At 42.5% G+C, this 25245-nt stretch overlaps 2 protein-coding genes across 8 annotated transcripts in view; one reads left to right on the top strand and one right to left on the bottom strand.

The window, feature by feature from the left end:
• Positions 1-25245, bottom strand: part of bsdc1 (BSD domain containing 1) — a 73217-nt gene that overhangs the window by 45261 nt on the left and 2711 nt on the right. For 2 of the 7 annotated variants that reach the window (XM_059949127.1, XM_059949129.1), the window contains exons 2-4: positions 23217-23329; positions 13604-13667; positions 2498-2629 (exon numbers count right to left, since the gene is read on the bottom strand). In XM_059949127.1, the coding sequence (XP_059805110.1) occupies positions 2498-2629; positions 13604-13667; positions 23217-23329 (309 nt within the window). Of the gene's footprint in view, positions 1-2497; positions 2630-13603; positions 13668-15930; positions 15960-17571; positions 17659-23216; positions 23330-25245 lie in introns of those variants that run through there. The other 5 variants (XM_059949128.1, XM_059949133.1, XM_059949131.1 and 2 more) reach the window with 4 other exon arrangements.
• LOC132380383 (tumor necrosis factor alpha-induced protein 3-like) overlaps positions 24771-25245 on the top strand; it is a 53213-nt gene continuing 52738 nt past the window's right edge. Inside the window, exon 1 of the mRNA XM_059949126.1 lies at positions 24771-24884. The gene's annotated coding sequence lies outside the window, so the exon portion shown is untranslated. The remainder of the gene's footprint in view (positions 24885-25245) is intronic.

The following is a 25245-nucleotide window of genomic DNA, read 5'->3' as shown; positions in this document are numbered from 1 at the left end:
ATGATCTTGCCTGGTGTCCCAGGGCTGAGTATGTCTGCACCTGCACCACCTCACTGCTGTCACTCCTTCTCTGCCCCATCCCACACCCCTCCCACAGCGCACCACTCTTGCCATTTCCAACATCCTTTGCTCCCACCAGATTTACAAACTCGCTCTCCACTCCATGTTGACAAATCCAGTATGGTGCAAAAGTCTTAGGCACCCTATCTATATACAGTGCCTATAAAAAGTATTCTCCCCCCAGAAATTTTCATGTTTTATTGTTTTACAACACTGAATCACAGTGGATTTAATTCAACTTTTTTGACACTGATAAAAACTCTTCCATGTCAAAGTGAAAACAAATTTCTACAAATCGGTCTAAATTTTGTTCAATTATTAAATATAAAATAACCGACTGCATAATTACTCACAGCCTCCAAGACAGTATTTAGTAGATGCATTTTTGGCAGCAATTACAGGCTAGAGTCTGTGTGGAGAGACCTCTATGCACATCTGGACACTGCAATTTTCCCCATTCTTCTTTACAAAACTACTGAAACTCTGTCAGATTGCATGGGGATCGTGAGTGAACAGCCCTTTCCAAGCCCAACCACAAATTCTCAATTAGATTGAGGTCTGGACCCTGACTTGAATATTAACTTTATTGTTTTTAAGCCATTCCTATGTATGCTTTATGCTTGGGGGTCATTGTCCTGCTGGAAAACTAATCTTTTCCTAAGTGGCAGTTCTCTTGCAGATTGCATCAGGTTTTCCTTCAGGATTTCCCTGTATTTTGCTGCATTCATTTTGCCCTCTACCTTCACAAGCCTTCCAGGGCCTGTTGCAGTGAAGCATCACCACAGCATGATGCAGCCACTACCATGCTTCACAGTAGGGATGGTGTGTTTTTGATGATGTACGATATTTGGCTTACGCCAAACATAGCATTTAATCTGATGGCCAAAAAGCCCAATTTTGGTTTCATCAGACCATAGAAACTTCTTCCAGTTGACTTCAGAGTCTTCCACATGCCTTCTGGCTAATTCTAGCCGAGATTTCATATGAGTTTATTTTTTCCTAACAGTAGCTTTCTCTTTGCCACTCTCCCATAAAGCAGCAACTCGTGAAGAACCCAGGCAGCAATTGTTGTATGTGCAATTTCTCCCAACTCAGCCATTGAAGCCTGTAACTCCTGCAGAGTTGTCATAGATACAGCTTTGCCATATTCTTTCCATTTCTTGATGATTGATTTACCTGCAGTCCGAGGGATATTCAGTGACTTGGATACAAGAAAATTTCCATCTCCTGACTTGGTGTTTTTCAATAACCTTTTCATGGCATTGCTTGGAGTGTTCTTTTGTCTTTATGGTAAGGTGTTTGACAGGACACTGACTCACCAGAAGATGGACCTTCAGGCACAGATGTATCTTTACTGCAATTAATTGATTCACCTTGACTGCAAACAGGTCTCCAAAACCAGGTCTCTATTTAACTAACTGTGTGACTTTTAAAACCATTTGGCTGCACCAGTGATAATTTTGTGTGTCATATTAAAGGGGATGAATACTCAAGCAATGAATTATTTTATGTTTTATATTTGTAATTAATTTAGATTACTTTGTTAACATGTGGCCAAGTGGTTAAGGCATTGGTCCAGTGATCTGAAGGTTGCTAGTTCGAGCCTCAGCTAAGGCAGCATATTATGTCCTTGTGCAAGGCACTTAACCACACATTACTCTGCGACAAAACTGGTGCCAAGCTGTATCAGCCCTTGCCCTTCCCTTGGACAACATCGATGGCGTGGAGAGGGGAGACTTTCAGAATGGGCAACTGCCGGTCTCCCATACAACCCTGCCCAGGCCTACACCCTGGAAACTTTCCAAGGCACAAATCCATGGTCTCTCAAGACTAACGCATGCCTATTAAGATCACTTTGTAGAGATCTTTTTTCACTTTGACACAAGAGTCTTTTTCTGTTGTTCAGTGTCTTAAAAAGCCAAATTAAATCCAGTGATTCAACGTTATAAAACAATAAAACATGAAAACTTCTGAGGGGTTGAATACTTTTTATAGGTACAGTATATATGCCTAATACTTTTGCATAGCACTATAGATTTTATGTTAAGAGTGGCAAGTTCCTGGAGTTGTAGTAGAGGCTGATATAATCGGAACATTTAGAGGATGCAACAATGGGTACATGGAAATAAAGAAAATGGAGGGGTATGGGCTATGTAACAGGAAACTGTTAGATTGACTGTGGAGTAGGTTAAAGGGTCATCACAACAGTTTTGGTCAAATGGTCAGTATTGTTCTATGTTCCTGCATCTAAAGAGCATCAATAAACCAAGAGGGATTTACATTATAATGATGGTATCTGTTTTTTTAAAATGACAATCCAAATGTAATTCCTCAAATTTAAATCCAAATTTAAATTCCCAAGTTGCTATGGAATAAATGGAATCAATTTTTCTGGTTTGAAGATGGAGGCTTCGGAATTGGGTGTTCAATAACTTACGGGTTGTACACTCACACTCAGCTTTTCCTTCACTGCATTGGCAGTAGCAGCAATCGTACAAGCTGTATCATGTTGCACTACGTGTGAGAATTCTGCCAGGTCCCGCTTCATAAATTCCAGTGCTTCAGTTGACTGCCAGAGCAAGAAGTGAAAGATGCAAACATTAAATTCCTAAAGATTTTTAAAATTAGCTCAGTTTCTTGTCATCAGACTATTCGGTTTCTCACCCATCACCCATGATATTCTGAATATTGAATACATGCCAGGAAGATTGTTTTCTGCTTTCTGTCCTCAGTCTACAAATAATCTATTCCACTTAATTCCACAATAAACAGAGCTAGATTCACGGACAGATATTCAGTTTCAGAAAATGAGATTGGGATGAAATGCAGTCAGCATGCTGTCATTTGCCTCGGATTGAAATCCAAATCCAGTTCATACTAAAGGTTGAGTACCCTATATCCAAAAATCTCCAAAATCTAAAAATTTTTTGAACTCACAAAGGGAAAATTCCACAAGGCACTAGGAATGTTCACAGGTGTCACACAAGTCTCTGCACTTCACTAAGAGTTCTGAGAAGTGATCTGACATATTTAATGAAACTTCTATAGATGTACCATGGAGAGCACTCTGACAAGCTGCATCACTGTCTGATAGGGGGTGGGGGAGGCTACTGCACAGAACTAAAAGAAGCTACAGAAAGTTATAGAATTAGTCAGCTCCATCTTGGGTACTAGCCTCCAGAGTATCCAAGACATCTTCGAGAAGCTGTGCCTCAGAAAGGCAACATCCATTATTAAGGACCCCCACCACCCTCTTCTCATTGTTACCGCTAGGAAGGAGGTACAAGAGCCTGAAGGCACACACTCAACAATTCAGGAACAACTTTTTCCACTCTGCCATACAATTCCTAAATGAGCATTGAACCCATAAACACTATCTTGCTTTTTTAAAAAATATATATTATTTTAACTGGGCATCTCTAGAGATGTAGCTCGTTAGCCCCTCGCTAACAGCCATCAGACTCAGCAGTGAGAAAACCACCTTTCTCAGACTTCGCATGTCTAGGGCAGCTCTGACCTGGGTCCCAACAAACCCGTAAGGTTGAGATGTCTTGCCCACCCCAACCCCGATTCACAGAAACATAGAAAACCTACAGCACAATAGAGGCCCTTCAGCCTACAAAGTTGTGCCGAACACGTCCCTACCTTAAAAATTACTAGGCTTACCTGTAGCCCTCTATTTCACTAACCTCCATGTACCTATCTAAAAGCATCTTAAAAGACCTATCGTATCCACCTCCACCACCGTTGCCAGCAGCCCATTCCATGCACTCACCACTCTCAGTAAAAAACATACCCCTGACATCTCCTCTGTATCTACTCCCCAACACCCTAAACTTGCTGCCCGACCTGCTGAGTTCATCCAGCTTTTTTGTACGTCTTGATTTGACCACAGCATCTGCAGTGCACTTTGTGTTTACCCTAAACCTTTGTCCTCTTGTGGCAACTATTTCAGCCCTGGGAAAAAGCCTCTGACTATCCACGCAATCAATGCCTCTCATCATCTTGTACACCTCTATCAGGTCACCTCTCATCCTCCGTCACTCCAAGGAGAAAAGGCTGAGTTCACTCAACCTATTCTCATAAGCCATGCTCCCCAATCCAGGCAACATCCTTGTAAATCTCCTCTGCACCCTTTTTGTAGCTTCCACATCCTTCCTGTAGTGAGGCGATCAGAAATAAGCACAGGACTCCAAGTGGGGTCTGACCAGGGTCCTATATAGCTGCAACATTACCTCTCAGATCCTAAATTCAATTCCACGATTGATGAAGGCCAATACACCATACACCTTCTTAACCACAGAGTCAACCTGCCCAGCTGCTTTGAGCGTCCTATAGACTCAGACCCCAAGATCGCTCTGATGCTCCACACTGCCAAGAGTCTTACCATTAGTACTATATTCTGCCATCATATTTGACCTACCAATATGAACCACTTCACACTAATCTGGGTTGAACTCCATCTGCCACTTCTCAACCCAGTTTTGCAACCTATCAATGTCCCGCTGTAACCTCCGACAGCCCTCCACACTATCCACAATACCTCCAACCCTTGTGTCATCAGCAAATTACTAACCGATCCCTCCACTTCCTCATCCAGGTCATTTATAAACATCACAAAGAGTAAGGGTCCCAGCACAGATCCCTGAGGCACTCCACTGGTGACCGACCTCCATGCAGAATATGACCCATCTACAACCACTCTTTGCTTCCTGTGGGCAAGCCAGTTCTGGATCCACAAAGCAATGTCCCCTTGGATCCCAACCCTCCTTACTTTCTCAATAAGCCTTGCATGGGGTACCTTATCAAATGCCTTGTTGAAATCCATATCCATCACACCTACTGCTCTTCCTTCATCAATGTATTTAGTCACATCCTCAAAAAATTCAATCAGGCTCATAAGGCACGACCTGCCCTTTACAAAGCCATGCTGACTACTCCTAATCATGTTATACCTCTCCAAATGTTCAGAAATCCTGCCTCTCAGGATCTTCTCCATCAACTTACCAACCACTGAGGTACGACCCACTGGTCTATAATTCGTGTGAATGCTGTGTAACTTACTGCTCCCATGCAATCGCCCATCCACAAGAAATAACAGACCATACACTGCATACAATTATAAAGTAAGTATATTTAAGAATGTTAGCTTAACCAGTTAAAGGAAAAAAAGGAAAAAAATGAAGGAGCCCATAATAATTAAACAGTCAAATGTGCATACAAGTTGGAACTCATCTTGAAGTTATCTTTAACTCATGTGCTGGACCCTCAGTCAACCACCTTTGGAATGTTGCTCGAAATCCATCTCGAACAAATGAACAAACCACGAGAATATTGGTCCTTCGCCTGGAAGCCATTCAACTTGTGCAACAGCCATCTTCCCTCATCTTCTCCCAGCTCCCACCAAAAAGACCTCAACCCACACCAGTGTCCGTCACAAAGATCTCTCTGCCCAGCATTTTCTAGAACCTTCTCCCAATTCCACCATCCTGACTAGCTGACACATTTCGAAGATGAACAACAAAGCCCCTTATCTCAGCTCAAACTCAAACAGGCTAAAAGCAGAACAGACTGCTCTTACAGAACTGCTAAAATGAAACACCTACAGCATAGCAGTAAAAATCTTAACCAGGGTGTTACACTCTATTTTTAATCCATTTAATATACTTACTTATTGTAATTGATTTTCTGATTTATTTTCCTTTCTATATTATCATGTATTGCATTGTACTGCTGCTACGTTAACAAATTTCACGACACATGCCAGTGAAATTGAACCTGATTCTAATGAAAAATAGAAAAATACTGCATAAAGCAAAAGTTTGTGAACTCTTTGCAATTACCAGGTTTTCTGCATTAATTACTCATAAAATGTGGTCTGATCTTCATCTAAGTCACAATTACAGACAAACACAATCTGACTAAATTAATAACACACAAACAACTGTACTCTTCATGTCTTTATGGAACACATTGCTTGATCATTCACAGTCCAGGCTGGAAAAAGTATGTGAACCCTTGTATTTAATTAACTGGTAGAAACTCCTTTAGCAGCAATAACCTCCACCAAACATTTCCTGTAGCTGCTGATCAGACTTGCACAATAGCAGAGGAATTTTAGACCATTCCTCCATACAAAACTGTTTGTTCATCAATATTTCTGGGATACCTTTCATGAACAGCCCTCTTCAGTTCATGCTACAATATCTCAATTGGTTAAGGTCTGGACTCTGATTTGGTCATTTCAAAATACAAATTTTCTTCTTTTTCAACCATTCTGTTGTTGATTTACTCTTGTATTTCAGATCACTGTCTTACTGCATCATCCAACTTCTATTAAGCTTCAGGTGATGGACCACTACGCTGTCAATTTTCCTGTAAGATGCCTTGATACAGTTTTGAATTCATAGTTCCCTCAACAATTGCAAGCTGTCCAGGCCCTGAGGCAGCAAAGGAGCCCCAAACATTGACAATCCTTCTAACATGCTTCACAGTTGGGGTGAGGTTTTGGTGTTGGTGTGCAGTGTCCTTTTTCTCCAAACTTAGCAGTGTGTATTTCTGTCAAATAGTTCAACTTTTATCTCATCTGTCTACAGAACATTGTTCCAGAATTATTGTGTAACACCCTGGTGGTTTTTTGCAAGCTTGAGACATGCAATATGTTTTTTAAAGAGCAGTCGTTTCCTCTGTGGTGTCCTTCCACGAACACCATTCTTGTTCAGTATTTTTCTCATACTGGACAAATACAAGAGTTTAGTAAATTCAAGAGATTTCTGCAGGTCTTTTGCCGTTACTCTTTGATTCTTTTTCACCACCTTCAGCATTGCATGTTGTGCTCGGTGTGATCTTTGCACGATGCCCATGCCCAGGGAGAGTAGAAAACGTGAGTTGAAACTGGGATGGAGTTACAATGGAACTCAACAGCAACTACCTCAAGCTCATCTGTGGAAATTGCTGAATTTCTATCTTTGATGTCTCTCGTCTTCCTTTTCAAGGTGGATGAGGTTCAGTTGAATACTCTGACCTGGAGTTACACTCAAACTTCCATTCTTTGCAGTGGCGGGACCACTTCTGGGGGCTCACAACCAGGCACTTTTTGAGATTCCAAGGAGGCAGCCTAGAAAACGAGCGCACCTTCGGAGTTTGTAGATCCTCCGATTGGAGAACTCAGGGGAAAAAAAGTGGCACGACACACAATTTTAGTACCATAAATCAGCGAGTTGTTTTTTTTAATTTCTCCCCTCTCGCTGCGTGGCACATCTCTGTCCCTTTATTGAGAACAGGTGTAGCCTGTGGTATGTTGAATTGTCAGGTGAATGATTAGATTTTGGTGTACTGCAGTTCATGGTCTTTATTGGGGGTTTCGCTATTGCATGCCTGGTGGATGCTGAAACAAGTGGGGGGTAGGGAGGGTTGCTGCTCGCATGCAAGAGGGTGGAGTGGGGGGCTTTGAGGTTCTAACATATTAAGTGTTTCATTCTTTAGGACACTTCTGTTTTCATGGATGTCTGCAAAGAACAAGAATTTCAGGATGTATACTGCATACATTTGTCTGATATTAAATTAAACTGTTAAAATATTTAACAGTACTGAATTTCCTCCATTTGTAGACAATTTCTCTTACTGTGGACTGATTAACACTCAGATCTTTAGAAATGATTTTGTAGCCTTTTCCAGCTTCATGCATCTCTACAATTCTTCTAAGGTCCTCTGAAAGTAATTTTGATTGAGGCGTAGTGTACAAAGACCAATATTTCTTCAGAAGAGCAGGCTCTGTTAATTACCTGACTATGTGTCTTTTTATAGGGCTGGGCACCCTTACAATCTACACCTCTAATCTCATCTGACTGATTAGAACACCTGACTCTAAATAGCTTTTGTAGAAGGTATTACCCCAGAGGTTACACTTTTTTGAACCCAGACTGTGATTGTTTAAATGGTGTATTCAGTATCGATGAGAAGCAGTGCAATTGTTTGTGACGAGTTTAGGCAGATTGCGTTTATCTATTATTGTGACTTAAATGAAGATCGGACATTTTAAGTAATTAATGCAGAAACACGGGTAGTTGCAAAGGGTTCATAAACTTTTTCTTGCAACTGTATAGTGCACTGTAATCTTTTCATCAAAACACAAACATCATACGTGGAGGCTGCAGGTCTGCCATTACTTCTTGTTGTTCAACAGTTAATTCAGGAATTCTCCTGACATAAAATGATATATTTTCATTTTATAAATGGGATCTAAAAGTTTTTATTGTTAAGTACATATGTGTGATGAACAAGTGTAAGACGAAGACTGCTTACCAGTAGCACATAAATTCTTGAGTCAGAAATAATGGCATTCCCAAGCTATCTGATTATAGACAATAGACAATAGGTGCAGAAGTAGACCATTCGACCCCTCGAGTCTGCACCGCCATTCTGAGATCATGGCTGATCATTCTCTATCAATACCTAGTCCCTGCCTTGCCCCCATATCCCTTGATTCCCCTATCCATCAGATATCTATCTAGCTCCTTCTTGAAAGCATCCAGAGAATTGGCCTCCACCGTCTTCCGAGGCAGTGCATTCCACACCTCCACAACTCTCTGGGAGAAGTTTTTCCTCAATTCTGTTTTAAATAACTGACCTCTTATTCTCAATCCATGCCCTCTGGTACTGGACTCTCCCAACATCTGGAACATATTTCCTGCCTCAATCCTATCAAATCCTTTAATTATATTAAACGTTTCAATCAGATCCCCTCTCAATCTCCTCAATTCCAGTGTGTACAAGCCCAATCTCTCCAATCTCTCTACGTAAGACAGCCCTGCCATCCCAGGAATCAACCTAGTGTATCTACGCTGCACTTCCTCAATTGCCAGAATGTCCTTCCTTAAACCTGGAGACCAAAACTGTACGCAATATTCCATGTGTGGTCTCACCAAGGCCCTGTACAAATGCAAAAGGACATTCTTGCTCTTGTACTCAATTCCCCTTGTAATAAAGGCCAACATTCCATTTGCCCTCTTCACTGCCTGTTGCACTTGCTCATTCACCTTCATTGACTGATGAACTAGGACTCCTAGGTCTCTTTGCATTTCTCCCTTACCTAACTCTACATCGTTCAGTCAATACTCTGCCCTCTTGTTCCTGCTTCCAAAGTGGATAACTTCACATTTATTCACATTGAATGACATCTGCCAAGTATCTGCCCACTCACCCAGCCTATCCAAGTCTCCCTGTATTCACCTAACGTCCTCTTCGCATGTCACACTGCCACCCAGTTTAGTATCGTCAGCAAACTTGCTGATATAGTTTTCAATGCCCTCATCTAAATCGTTGACATAAATCGTAAAGAGCTGTGGTCCCAATACAGAGCCCTGTGGTACCCCACTAGTCACCTCCAGCCAGTCCGAGAAACACCCTTTCACTGCTACCCTTTGCTTTCTATCTGCCACCAGTTTTCTATCCATGTTGAAACCCTGCCCTCAATGCCATGAGCTCTGATTTTACTCACCAATCTCCTATGTGGTACCTTATCGAATGCCTTCTGAAAATCTAGGTACACTACATCCACTGGCTTACCCTCGTCTAACATCCTTGTTACACCCTCAAAAAACTCCAACAGATTAGTCAAGCATGATTTGCCCTTGGTAAATCCATGCTGGCTCGGCCTAATCCTATTACTGCCATCAAGATGTGTCACTATTTCGTCCTTAATAATGGACTCAAGCATCTTCCCCACGACTGACGTTAGGCTAACAGGGCGATAGTTCTCCGTTTTCTCCTTCCCTCCCTTCTTGAAAAGTGGGATAACATTAGCCACTCTCCAATCTTCAGGAACTGATCCTGAATCTAAGGAACATTGGAAAATGATTACCGATGCATCCGCAATTTCCTGAGCCACCTCTTTTAGAACCCTCAGATGTAGACCATCTGGACCCGGGGATTTATTAGCCTTCAGTCCTACCAGTCTACTCATCACAGTTTCTTTTCTAATGTCAATCTGTCTCAATTCCTCTGATATCTTATGACCCTGGCCTTCTGGGAGATTGCTTGTGTCCTCCCTGGTGAAGACAGATCTAAAGTACGCATTAAATTCTGTTGCCATTTCCCTGTTGCCCATAACAATTTCTCCCAATTCATTCTTCAAGGGGCCAACATTGTTCTTAACTATCTTCTTTCTCTTCACATAGCTAAAAAAGCTTTTGCTATCCCCTTTTATATTCCTGGCTAGACTGAGCTCATACCTGATTTTTTCTCTCCGTATTGCTTTTTTAGTTAAGATCTGCTGTTCCTTAAAACTTTCCCAATCATTTGTATTCCCACTCATCTTAGCCCTGACACACTTCTTTTTCTTTAATGCTATACAATCTCTGACTTCCTTTGTCAACCACTGTGGCCCCTTCCCCCTCTTTGAATCCTTCCTTCTCATTGGAATGAACTGCTTTTGCATCTTTTGTATTATCCCCAAGAATATCTGCCACTGCTGATCCACTGTCTTTCCTGCCAGGGCATCTGCCCATTTAACTTTGGCCAGCTCTTCCCTCATGGCTTCGTAGTCTCCTTTATTTAATTACAACACTGACACCTCTGATCTGCCCTTATCCCTCTCAAATTATGAATAAAAACTTATCATGTTATGATCACTACTTCCTAATGGCTCCTTTACTTCAAGATCACTTATCAATTCCTGTTCATTACGCATCACCAAGTCCAAAATAGCCTCGTTCCTGGTTGGCTCAAGCACAAGCTGTTCCAAAAATACATCCCTTAGACACTCCACAAACTCCCTATCCTGGGGTCCAGCACCTACCTGATTCTCCCAGTTCACCTGCATGTTGAAATCTCCCATAATGACTGCATTACCTTTAGCACATGCCAATGTTAACTCCCTAACCAACTTGTACCCAATATCCACACTACTGTTTGGGGGCCTGTACACAACACCCATTAGGGTCTTTTTACCCTTACTGTTCCACAGCTCAATCCACACAGACTCTACTTCCCCTGTTCCTAAGTCACCCCTTGCTAAGGACTGAATCTCATTCCTCACCAACAGGGCCACCCCACCCCCTCTTCCCATATTTCTGTCTCTACGATAGCACGTATACCCTGGTACACTCAATTCCCAGGCCTGATCCCCTTGCAGCCATGTCTCCGTTATCCCAACAATATCGTAGTTCCCCATTTTCATCTGAGCTTCAAGCTCATCTGTCTTATTTCTGACACCACGCGCATTCAAGTATAGAATTCTTAGCCCATTCCTCCTCTCTTTGCTTAAAACACTGTCTATTGTACCTAACCCAGCTCCTTGAACTTCCATCGGGCTAATTGCACCTTGAATTTTGATGACCTTCTCAAGATCACCCAAACCTTCTACACATTTAACCCCATGCTCCTTCTGACCAACCCTCTGTACATGTAACTTTTCCAACACATGTTCTGTCTCACCTTTCTCCTTTACACAATTAATATTTGGAAAATGTGTATTCCCCACCTGTCCGTTATCCTTCATCATATCATCTTCTCTCGTATTCTGGATCCCTGCCCCCTGCACATCTAGTTTAAACCCCCCCCCCCCCCCGCCGAGCAGCACTGGCAAACATTCCTGCAAGAATGTTAGTACCCCTCCAGTTCAGATGTAGACCGTCCCTTTGAAACAGATCCCAACGTCCCTGGAACAAAGACCAATTATCCAAAGACCTGAACCCTTCCTTTCTGCACCATTCTCTCATATATATGGATTATATAATCCAAAATCCAAAACCCTTCCACCCCTAAGCATTTCAGACAAGGGGTGCACAGCCTGTACTAAAAATTTTAAAAGTTCATGTATAATTTATATAGGTACATCTTTATTGCAAGCCTAAGGGCCAAGGCTACAACTTGCACTTTGATCAATAAAGATTGTGCGCAGAGCCTATTACAATGCCTTGTTTGGTGGAGTCACTGTTCAGAGCTCAAGAAAGCAAAAGCCTCTACTCCCTATTCTACCCCGGATTTGGAAGTGCTCCTGCTTTGATTTTTACTTTCAGTACCAAAGGCTTATAAAAACTAACATTTATATTGCATAAGCAAACATTTTCAGCTGTACATGACTTGTCATACAATCCCTAACCCTAATACATGTTATTGGCAACTTAACTGTAGAAGAGATTCTTCCTCCTCAGGAGACTAGAAAAATGATGAAAATTTTAAAAGAAAGGCAAATGTTGAAAATCTGAAATGAAAGCAGAAAATGGAGATGCACAGGGCAAGCAGGATCTCTGGAGAAGCAATTTGTTTACATTTGGGTCAAAGACCTTTAGTTACAACTCATCATTTGTTCTGACACATGGTCATCACCTGAAACATTTCCACTGCTGTGTGGCCTGCTCAGTGCTTCCCACATTTTCTGTGGGGAATGGAGAGGATGTTTGCCCTGACTGAACACAGAATAAGGAGAAACTTCTCCACTCAGACAGTGTGAATCTGTGGAATACAGTGGAGTTATCATCCATTTCACTCCAAACTGAGACCAATAGATCAGGGATTGAAGAGGAGTCAAAAATTAAGAGGGAAGGAAAATGGCTTTGATGAAAGACCATGAATAACAGAAGCTCAAGGAGACAAGACCCATCTCTGCTCCTAACTCTTATATTTTAAATTCACAGCTGAAAAAGTTGAAAAATTTAAAGCAAATAAAATGTTGGCAACACGTACAACAAGCTGGAGGAACTCAGCAGGTTGGGCAGCATCTGTGGAAACACTGACTGCTCATTTCCATGGATGCTGTCCGACCTGCTGAGTTCCTCCAGTTTGTCGTACGTGTTGCTTTGACCCCAGCATCTGCAGTGTACTTTGTGTTTAAAATAAAATGTTGGATCTAATTTCACCAATTATAGTTAAAAATTATCTGGATTAGCCCTGATAAACAGCAAGTTTGTGGATAATATTCAAGCACACAGCTACGTTTGGAATTGACAGGCCACATACACACATGCAATGATGACTCCAGCAAGACACTGGAGCACAACTGGCAGCTGTTGAACGATCATTCACACACTCACTGACAGCATGACCTTCACTGATTTCTTCTGACCAGATCACCAGATGAAAAATGCCTTATTAAAACAGCTTCTTCCAAGGGCGGCATCCTAGTGTAGTAGCAGCACATTGCTTTCAGCAGCTAGCCAGTGTGATCATTGATCCAGGTTAAGGTCTGTAAGGAGTTTCTGTGTTCTCCCTGTGGGTTTCTCCAGGTACTCCAGTTTCCACCCACAGTCCAAAGACGTACGGGTTAGAGTAGGTGAATTGTGGGCATGCTACATTGGTGCTAAAAGCACGGCAACACTTGTGAACTACCCCACACAATCCTCACTGATTTAATTTGGCACAAACAATATATTTCACTGGATGCTTTGAAGCTTCAATGTACACGTGACAAATAAAACCGATCTTTGAATGGTCAAAAGTTTACACACACTTGCCTTCTTTCATAAAGTTATATATTAAAACACAATCTTTACAGTTCTTACAACCATATTTATTACAACATTAAAGAGGCTTCTTCACTTACCTTTTCTTTAACCGATTGGAGACTTTCTTGTATCCAGCTGCCCCACCAACTCCCACTGGATTCCCTGCAAGGAAAGATAGTCTTCTAATTCAAACTTTCAAATAAAATAAAAGCTAACACGTTTTCCTGTGTTTTGCAACATCCTATTACTTTTGGAAACTGAATTTTGAACCATGACATGAAAAAATACACAACATGTATATTATAGAAATGCACTACGAAACAAAAGGGAAACTTGCAGCTAGAACCCTCATTTACCAGATTCAGAATCTTGGCAATACGATGTAGGGAAGTTAAAGAACCCAAGTAGTACCAAGGGAAAACAGTGAAGTCAAAACTATTTTAGCATTCTGAACCAAAACCCAATGTAATGGTGAAAATCCAGAATCAAATCATTAACTGTGCCTCCACGAACAACAAGATCAAGTTAAAACTGAGAGCAAAGCAAAAAAAACAGAAATCTGATTGTGCACCTGTATACAGTGCCAGGACATGGCATTGCCCAGGGATGAAATAACAAAGATATAATCAAATGGCTGACCATACACCCAGTACTTAAAGAGTTACGTGCAGATCTTCAAAAGTCTTAGAGAATTCAAGATTTTAAAGAATCACAGCAAAAACTTTCAAATCATTAGAAAACACTTCATTATACCATAAAAGATGGAAAAAAAACTTGTACCAAAGACTTCTGAGCATCAAATTAAAGCAACTTTAAACTTGAGACAAGAGATTTTGCAGGTGATCAAAGTACATATATGTCACCATACACAACCCTGAAATTTGTTTTCTTGTGGGCAGAGTCAATAAATCCATAATAGAATAATAACCATAACAGAATCAATGAAAAATCGCATCAACTTGGGCATTCAACTAGAGTGCAAAAGACAACAAACTGTGCAAATACAAAAAGAAATAGTAATAAATAAATAAGCAATAAATATTGAGGTCATGAGATGAAAAGTCCTTGAAAGTGAGTCCATAGGCTGTGGGAACATTTCAATGATGGGTGAGTGAAGTTGAGTGAAATTATCCCCTTTGGTTCAAGAGCATGATGGTTGAGGGGTAATAACCATTTCTGAACAAGGTGGTGCGAGTCCTGTGGCTGTGAAAACAGATCAGTGATGGGGTGAGCGAAGTTCAAAAGCCTGATGGTTGAGAGGTATTAATTGTTCCTGAACCTGGTGGTAAGTAATCTTGAGCAAGACACATAAAATGCCGGAGGAACTCAGCAAATCAAGTAGCCCTCTTCCTTTCCAGTACTGATGAAAGATCTTGGTCTAAAATGTCAACTAGAAGCTGCCTGACTGGCTGAGTCCCTGCAGCATCTTGAATGTGTTTTTAAAACATTCAGACCAGGTTTCAAGCTCATTTTTATGTTTTGCTCCTAGCATTAAGGTATCAGTGGAAGTCTCTCTCACTGTTATTGAAGGTACAAGAGTATTAAGAGTGATATTGAACATCAGCCTTCATCCTATTGTGGATAAAAAGCAAATAACCAGCAGCATGGTGACAATGTGAAACCAACCCAGACAGGCAAGTATCTGGACTGTAATCACACTCAAGGTGATGCTGTGAAAAACGTCCTTAGGAAAGAGACCACAGATTCCTGCAGCACACCAACATCAAACAAAATAAAAATCCATGAAAACACAAAATGCTGGCAGAACTCAGCAGGCCAGACAGCGTCTATGGGAGGAGGTAGTGACGATGTTTCAGGCCGAAACATTATCACTACCTCCTCCCATAGATGCTGTCTGGCCTGCTGAGTTCTGCCAGCATTTTGTGTTTTCATTTATTTCCAGCATCTGCAGATTCACTTGTGTTGCCTTTGAAAACAAAAATCCAATTTTTTTTTCAATTTCTGTATTTTTCAGGAGCAAGCTCTGCCAGCAAGGCCCGACTGAGCTTGCCCTTACAAAGCTGAGACATGAAAAGCTAATTCTTTCTGGTAAAGTAATCCCACCATTCTGCTGACTTGGGAACACTGGGATTTATTCCCAGTGATAACCAAATGCAATGTACTTACAAGGAAAGGTGGAGCATGTTTTAAAGGGGAGCTTGCACATGGTTTTACACAAAAGGACAACACGATTGTTAAATTTAAAGAGTGTTTAAATTATAAGGTTCTGGTAAAACCCGTTGTTATTCATGCAAACAAATGTTCAAGGGCTTAAAGAAGATTGCTGAAAGCAAAGAAATAATGGATTCAACAGCTCACTTGAAAGCAATCAGATCCACTTCCCTAGTTGCAATCATGTCTCCTTTACAACAAAGACTTTTCACACTTTCTCAAAACAAATTTGAAAACAGTATTAAATGCTGACCTGGTCAACACCATCCACAATCTGTTCATAAAACTAATATGGAATGATTATAAAGGCAATTTATTTTTGTTAAATGTTACCACAAATTAATCCTACTGTTTAACATCACAGAGTGCTCCCCAGTACCTTCCCCACCACTGACATTAGACTCATCAGTTGTAGTTCCCTGGTGTGGTCCTGAAGCTCTTAAAAAAAAGCCAGTTTTCGTCACCCTCTGGTTGTCTGGTACCTCGCTTGTGACTAAAGATAATCCCATTATATCTGCCAGGGCCCCTTAAATGTCTTCCCTAACTTCTCTCAATGGGATAGGGTACAATTGATTAGGACCAGAGATTTCTCCACTGACTGTGCCTTAAGAGCACCAGCACCTCCTCTCTTGTAATGGGAATATGTTCCAATACATCACTATTTCTTCCACCAATTGCTCAGCTTTCATAACCTTCTCCATAGAACTACAGATGAAAAATATTCTCTTCAAACTTTGCCAATATTCTGTGGCAACCAAACTGATCCTTCAGGGGTCAGTTCTTCCCTCCCGACTTGGTCATTCTCTCTTCTTTCCCCTCCTGTCCGACGGATTACAAGCATTTATCACCAGACTGCATCTTGCTACTTTCCGAGCCTTGAACAGACCTCATACATTGGAAATCTCCCAGTTTAACTAGTGATGGCCCTTAAGTATGCACAGCACTACAATTTCTCTGTAACTACTGAGCTAAATCCTTCTTAGTATCCTGACGTACGCATCTATGGCCCAGTCTGCCCAAACAGTATGTTTTTCATCATTTCTCAGCACGTGTGATGATGATAAATTCCAATTCCAAAATTTCCAAAGTTATCTTGTTGCTCATAATATAATTTTTAAAATCTCATAGGATTCTCCTTTATCTTATTTGCCAAAAGCAATCTCATGTACTCCATGTGACCTTCTGATTTTCCTGTCAAGTGAGCTCCTACATCTCTTGTACTCCAGAAGGGCTTCACTTCATCCCAGCTGTCTACCCCAGATAAGCATGCCCATTTTCCCAGCCGCTTCCTCAATATCCTTCCTCAAACAGGGATCCTGGCTCAGCCAAGCCTTGCCTTTCATTCTAACAGGATCATGGTGTCTCTGAACACACTCATCTCACTTTTAAAAGCCTCTAACTTGCCAGACCTCCAATCACTTGCAGATTCTCCATCTGAACACTAGAACCTTTCAGTCATTTCCCATATAATTTTTAACAAAATTTATGATTTAATTTACCTTCTCTGTACATCAATATCTTTCCTCACCCCCTCACTCCAGAACCCCTCCCTCATACCATTACTCCAGAATCCTCCCTCGCCCCCTCACTCCAGAACACTCCCTAATACCCCCTAACCTCAGAACCTTCCCTCGTCCCCCTCACCGCAGAACTCTCCCTCGTCCCCCCTCATTCCAGAACCCTCCCTTATTCCCCTCACTCCAGAACTCTCTTTCCACCCCCTCCGTTCAAAGCCCCCCTTCCTTACCAGCTTTCTATAACCCTCCCACACAACTACCTCCCCTCTATTCCCCTCCCGTCTTTCCCCTCAATATCCAACCCTACCTATCCCTCCCTCACAACCCTCCTCCCTCAGACGGAGGGAATTCCCCGACTTCTGACGTTTCTCACTCACCCATCCGCCATCTTCCCTAGATGATGTCATCGATATCTTGACCTTTTACCCCTCATCACGTGCTCTCCCAAGGACCGTTTCAATGCAGGCCGGACTGCGCCTGCGCGCAGTCCTAGGTCCTGGACGTCACCATGTTTTGTTTTCCGTGTACAATACTGTACGTAAATTATGTTGATATATGTAAATTAGGCAGAATAGGTAATTGTGTATATTTTATGTGCACAGTTTCTCTTCTTTTGCGCATTGGATGCTTGTCAGTCTTTGTTTATGTAGTTTGCATTATTTCCATTTTATTTCTTTTCCTGTAAATGTCTGAAAGATAATAAATTTCAATGTGTGGTAACATTTACGTCTTCTGATGATAATTTTTGATTTTGAACTTTAAACACACACCCTGCTAGGATCTTGACAGACCCACTGTTGATAATCCCCCACCCACTGCCCTTACCCCAGGCCCTGGTTTTTCCATTGAATCTTGCCTACCCACCGAAAGAAGATTTTGGCCAAGCACCTGACTGTAGTGCCTACTGGGTACTCTACCACCATCCCCATGTCCTGATCTGGCGTCACCCACACTGGCACTCTCTCCAACCTGTTCATTCTGCCACATACACCCCAGACATCACCCCGGCTTCCATAGCGTTGAAGTAGAAGAAGTTATAACAGAATCTGACACCACCTCTACTGATGCACTCAATTTAACAGCTGAAGCTACACCAGTGTCTGTCTATCATCATCTCAGCCGAGCTCTGTCATCATCTCTGCTGAGCTCTGTCAATCACCATCTCTGCCAAACTCTGTCAATCACCATCTCTGCCAAGCTCTGTCACCATCTCTGCCGAGCTCTGTCACCATCTCTGCCGAGCTCTGTCATCATCTCTGCTGAGCTCTGTCAATCACCATCTCTGCCAAACTCTGTCAGTCACCATCTTTGCCGAGCTCTGTCAATCACCATCTCTGCCAAGCTCTGTTACCATCTCTGCCGAGCTCTGTCACCATCTCTGCTGAGCCCTGTCAATCACCATCTCTGCCGAGCTCTGTCAATCACCATCTCTGCCGAACTCTGTCACCATCTCTGCCGAGCTCTGGCTATCACCATCTCTACCAAACTCTCTCTCTGTCAATCACCATCTCTGCCAAACTCTGTCAGTCACCATCTCTGCCGAGCTCTGTCACCATCTCTGCCGAGCTCTGGCTATCACCATCTCTGCCAAACTCTGTTTGTCACCATCTCTGCCGAGCTCTGTCAATCACCATCTCTGCCAAGCTCTGTCAATCACCATCTCTGCCGAGCTCTGTCTATCACCATCTCTGTTGAGCTCTGTCTATCACCATCTCTGCCAAACTCTGTTTGTCACCATCTCTGCCGAGCTCTGTCAATCACCATCTCTGCCGAGCTCTGTCAATCACCATCTCTGCCGAGCTCTGTCAATCACCATCTCTGCCGAGCTCTGTCTATCACCATCTCTGCCGAGCTCTGGCTATCACCATCTCTGCCGAGCTCTGTCTATCACCATCTCTGCCAAACTCTGTTTGTCACCATCTCTGCCGAGCTCTGTTTGTCACCATCTCTGCCGAGCTCTGTCAATCACCATCTCTGCCGAGCTCTGTCTATCACCATCTCTGCCAAACTCTGTTTGTCACCATCTCTGCCGAGCTCTGTCAATCACCATCTCTGCCGAGCTCTGTCTATCACCATCTCTGCCAAACTCTGTTTGTCACCATCTCTGCCGAGCTCTGTTTGTCACCATCTCTGCCGAGCTCTGTCTATCACCATCTCTGCCAAACTCTGTCAATCACCATCTCTGCCGAGCTCTGTTTGTCACCATCTCTGCCGAGCTCTGTCAGTCACCATCTCTGCCGAGCTCTGTCTATCACCATCTCTGTTGAACTTTGTCTATCACCACCCAAGTGTACTTCATAAACACAAGAAATTCTGCAGATGCTGGAAACCCAAAGCAATACACACAAACTTCTGGAGGAACTCAGCAGCTCAGGCAGCACCTATGGAAATGAATCCATCTAAGTATTTACTGTCCATGCCACCATCTGATTTGTGCCTGGCACTAACAAATGAAGCTTTGTTAAGCTCTGTGCTAGTAGGATCAACTTTATTCCCCATGCACATTTACATGGATTAGGAATTTGCAGTGGTGTGTTAGCATGACATGCAACAAAAAAAATTAAACAATTATAAAGAATTATAGAAATAATGAAGTTAGATGCTAAAGTACAGGTTTGAAATAGAATGTGTATGAATATACAAACACCACCGTGTATTTACAATGTAAATATTATAAAAAGTGGTTTAGTTTTTCTGGTGCAGTGCAGTGATGGGGACAACAGATAGAGGGGGTGGCAGAGCCAACTGGAATGGTGCAGTTTGCAGGGTGGGTTGTGTCCGCACTAGTTTTCCCTTTGAGTTGAAAATGTAAGATCATGGCCCATGGACTACAATAATCTTTCCATTTTAAACCTAAACAGTCACACTCATTTCCAGATTTTAGAAGCAGTTTACACACCATGGAAGAGGTACTGTGCTTACCTGAGGAGAGAGGAAGTAGACTTAGTGGATATTTTCTAGAGTTTAACAAGATGGGGGTGATCTCACTAAAACAGAAAACTTTTACATAACACAACCTGCAGAGAGGGTATGCCCCTGGATAAGAGTCTAGCACTGGGGTCACAGTCAGAATCCAAATCAGCTTTCTCATCACTGACATATGTCATGTAATTTGTTTTACAGCTACGCTACAGTGCAGTAATAAAAATTTACTATAAATTACAATGAAATATGTATCAATAGTGAAAAAAAAGAGCAAAATAGTGAGACAGTGATCTTGGATTCATGGACCATTAAAAAATATGATGACAGAGGAGAAGAAGCTGTTTCTAAAATGTTGAGTGTGTATCTTCAAGTTCCTGTACCTCCTCTCCAATGGTAGTAATGAGAAGAGGGGTCTTCAGGCTCCTGTACCTCCTCCCTGATGGTAGTAATGAGAAGAGGGGTCTTCAGGCTCCTGTTACCTCCTCCCTGATGGTAGTAATGAGAAGAGGGGTCTTCAGGCTCCTGTACCCCCTCCCTGATGGTAGTAATGAGAAGAGCGGTCTTCAGGCTCCTGTACCTCCTTCCTGATGGTAGGAATGAGAAGACGGATCATCAGACTCCTGTCCCTCCTCCCTGATGGTAGTAATGAGAAGAGGGGTCTTCAGGCTCTTGTCCCTCCTCCTTAATGGTAGTAATGAGAAGAGGGGTCTTCAGGCTCTTGTCCCTCCTCCTTAATGGTAGTATTGAGAAGAGGGGTCTTCAGGCTCCTATACCTCCTTCCTGATGGTAGGAATGAGAAGAGGGATCATCAGACTCCTGTCCCTCCTCCCTGATGGTAGTATTGAGAAGAGGGGTCTTCAGGCTCTTGTCCCTCCTCCTTAATGGTAGTAATGAGAAGAGGGGTCTTCAGGCTCCTATACCTCCTTCCTGATGGTAGGAATGAGAAGAGGGATCATCAGACTCCTGTCCCTCCTCCCTGATGGTAGTAATGAGAAGAGGGGTCTTCAGGCTCCTGTACCTCCTCTCCGATGGTAGTAATGAGAAGAGGTGTCTTCAGGCTCCTGTACCTCCTCTCCGATGGTAGTAATGAGAAGAGGGGTCTTCAGGCTCCTGTCCCTCCTCCCTGATGGTAGTAATGAGAAGAGAGCATGTGTTAGGTGGTGGTGGTCCTTAATGAGAGATGCCACTTTCTAAAGGCATTGTCTTTTGAAGGTGTCCTTGATGCTGGGGAGGCCAGTGCCCATGGTGGAGCTGGCTGAGTTTGCAACCCTCTTGCAGCTTTTTCTGATCCTGTACATTAGAGCCCCCATACCAGACAGTGATATAACCAGCCAGAATGCTCTCCACGGTAAAGAAGAGGCATAAGGGATGAGGTTTGGGAAGGAATTTCTTCAGGGTGGTATATACTTCAACTTCTCTGTTGAGGCTCAGTCAGTGAGTTAATTTAAGACACAGGTGGATATATTTCTGGGTGTTAAGGGAATTTAGGAACATGCAATATGCAGGAGAAGAGTACTGACATAAAGGATCGACCATCATATGCACATCTATACTCACATCATTCTACAGGTGTACGGTAGAGTTTCCTAACAAGCTTGGTACACAAGCTGCATTGGGGTGGAGAGGAGGGCTCGACAACAGGTAGTCAAAACTGCCCAAAGTATCACCAGCACCAGCCTTCCCACCATCAAGGAGAGGTGCCAGGAAGGAAGTATCCCACCCACCCTGCTCACAGACTGTTTGTCCCACTCCCATCAGGGAGGGGGCTTTGTAGGATCCATGCCAGGATCACCAGACTCAAAAACAGTTGCTTTCTCCAAGCAGTAAGACTGATCAACACCTCCACCAACTAACCCAGCCCTCCACACTCCCAACCACCGCAACTTTATCATTTCCTGTCAGAGTCACCTTATGTACAGACACTCCTGTACCCAGTGTCACTTTATGTTCATACAATCAATGTCTATAAGCTATCTTGTGTATTTATATTTATTGTGTTCCTTATCTTAGTGTTTTGTGGTGCATCAGACCCAGAGTAACAATGATTTTGATCTTCTTTACACTTGTGTACAGGAAATAACATTAAACAATCTTGAATCTTGATGCATGGTGCAGCAGGTTTCAGGGGCAGATGTCCGACTCTTGCTCCTGACTCCTAATGATGCCAGTAAGTTTTGATTGCCTCCACATTTCTGTGTACAGGTTCCAGACCTCAGTAACTTCTGTGTTTGTATTTCCATTATTGGATTAAATATTTGAAGATATTGGGCTGGTTATGTAAAAGGTTCCTGGTTGACTGTGATAAAAACCACGTCAAACTCTGGTAAATTGAATTGGAATTGTTTCAATAAGACCAAAACCATAAAGTAAAATAAAACAGAGTTAAACTAGAACAGGGATTCCCAACCCAGGATCCATCAACCCCTTGCTAAATGGTATTGATTGGGAACCCCTGGCCAAGAGGTATTTTCTCATGACTATTATAACCACTAGATTTCAGCTATGAAAGGAATTATCAGTAAAGTGCCGAGTCAGGAAGAATTTGCCTCTTAAAGGGGTTATTGATAAGGCGCCCCAGTCAGGAAGAATTCATCAGCTTTACAGCTCTATCTAGTTCAGACTTGAACACAACAGATTGAACGAAGGAAGAAGGTAAATTCTTATCCTGTGTTTGATTTCCTTCCTTGTGGAAATCCCCTGTGGGTAATGGGTGAAGCAGTCACCTTTCATTGGTCCATTACAGTGGTATGAAATAACATTTAAACATAATATTAATTCATAATGACAAGAGATTCTGCAAATGTTGGAAATCCAGAGCAGCACACACAATTGCTGGAAGAACTCAGCAGGTCAGGCAGCGACTATGGAGAGGAATACATAGTCAATGTTTCAGGCCAAGCAACAGACATAAAACGCTACAGGAACTCAGCAGGTCAGGTAGCATCTATGGAAGTGAATAAACAGTCAACGTTTCAGGCCAAGACCCTTCTTCAGGATTCATATGGTTTGCTGTTTATTCTCAGAATTCAACAACAGTCAGTGAAAGAGTGAATGGCAAATTCTTACCCTCGAACTACAGTAACATTTATTCATTTACCTCCTTTTGCTTACTTTTATTGATGCACAATTTGGTGTTGTTCTCTCTGCATATTGGGTGTTTGATGGTCTTTTTTTGATGAGTCCTTTTGGGTTTTGTTGTTTTGCGGCTGCCTGTGAGGAGACTGAAGTCAAGGATGTACAATGTATACATACTTTGATACTTTGATAATATATGTACTTTGAACTTTGAACATTAGCTTAGCAAAACAATCCAGGATTTTTCACAAGATTGTCAAATGAAGTCTGACAGAGAACTGTACAAGAGGCCACTCTCCAATCTACTGGGTCCCTGTAACCATTGTGCTAGTGAATTGTGAGGTGAATGGAAAGGACTCAGAGCATCTGTGTAGCTGAGAACTGGGCCAGCATGAGCACCATCTGTAACGTCATAGCCAGAAATGCCCCTCAATCCACCCAACTTCAATAAGCAGAATATAACACATCTAAAGCAGAGCCAAACAGGACAAAAAGTGAAGGGCCCAGCTGCAGTGCAGGGCTACATGCATGGCAAAATGCAAAATTAGCATGCAACAGACCTGCGAAGGAGGAAACATTCAATTAGAGTGTACCTTTTCAGCAATGCCACATCTAGTTGTAAGTGGTGACAGATTATTAAACCAGTAACACGAGAAAGAACTCTAAGCCAGCTCCATTCTCAGTGACAGTGAGGCCCAGTATTTGTTAAAGAACAGTCTAAAAACTCATAACCGCATGTATCTTAAGATGCTGAATGAATAATTCATAAGGCTTCTTCCTGAGCAGGGCTTCCCAACCTGGGGTTCACACACCCCTCAGTTAATGGTAGGGGTCCACGGCATCAAAAAAAGTTTGGGAACCCCTGCTCCTGAGGTCCTCACCATCCAGCTGCCAGCCTTTATTAGAGCCTTGGCCAAAAAGAGCCAATTTCAGAGAGTCAATACTGATGGCCTGCGGATCAAGTGTGCAGCAAGGAGCCTCGGTGAAGCTGAACATTAAGGTGAAAATTCACTGGCTCAAAGGGAGGTCGATTTGTTTGGCATGAATATTGATTTCTCCTTACGGTAAACAAATTTTTCCCACTCTCCTTCCTCTATACCCCATTCTGACCTCACTTGACTGTCACCTCCCCGGGCCCCCTCCTTCTTCCCTTTCTCCTATTTTCCAGTCTCCTGTCCTATCAAGTTCCTTCCTCTCCAGCTATTGACCTTCCCTACCCATCACCTCCCAGCTACCCTCCTTCTCCTCCCCTCACATTTTTATTCTGGAACCTTCCCCTTTCCTTCTCAGTCCTGAAGAAACATGTCAGCCCAAAACGTCAGCTGTTTATTCTTTTCCATAGAAGCTGCCTGACCTGCTGAGTTCCTCCAGCATTCTTTGTGTGTTGCAGGTAGATTTTTTTGTTGATGTTATTCACTCCAGCCCAAAGCAGAGTAATATTACAAGATCTCAAGTTCAGTGTCCAAGGTCCAACCTCCTCGGCTGTTAATATCACACAGCATGAAAACAACCCAGTTCATTCATGCTGACCAAAATACCTATCTGAGCTATTCCCATTTGCCTGTTGTCCTGTGGGGGCATGCCTTATTCTGATTGTCGAAAGCCACTTCCTTTGTGATTGTTTAGTTTAGAAGATTCAGCTGCTTTTCTCTTTGGATGGCTGCCTGGTGACCAGTTTCAAATACCCGAGGTATATAAAATAGTACGTGGAGGGGGTTTGCTCTCTTCTTCCTTTGCTTAAGATGTGACCATTGGGAAGGTCTGCTCTGTGCACACTTTTAACTAAGTATATTTGTTGAATGTAAGTGTATCTGTTGAATATTCCGCTTTGTAGTGTCTGTAATCCAGACACTAGTATGTAATTATGTAATTGTATATGTAATTCAGGGATCCAGAATGTGAGAGAGGATAGCGAGATGAAGAATAAAGGACAGGTGGGGACTACACAGTTCCGGAATATTAAGTGTATAGTAGAGAAAGGTGAGGCGGAACAAGTGATAAGGAGGACACATGTACAGAGGGATGGTCTGACGGAACATGGAGTTAAGTGT

Source organism: Hypanus sabinus, chromosome 24, assembly GCF_030144855.1.
Source record: "Hypanus sabinus isolate sHypSab1 chromosome 24, sHypSab1.hap1, whole genome shotgun sequence".
In the NCBI taxonomy this organism is placed as follows: Eukaryota; Metazoa; Chordata; class Chondrichthyes; order Myliobatiformes; family Dasyatidae; genus Hypanus; species Hypanus sabinus.
This window is presented reverse-complemented; position numbering and strand designations above follow the sequence as displayed.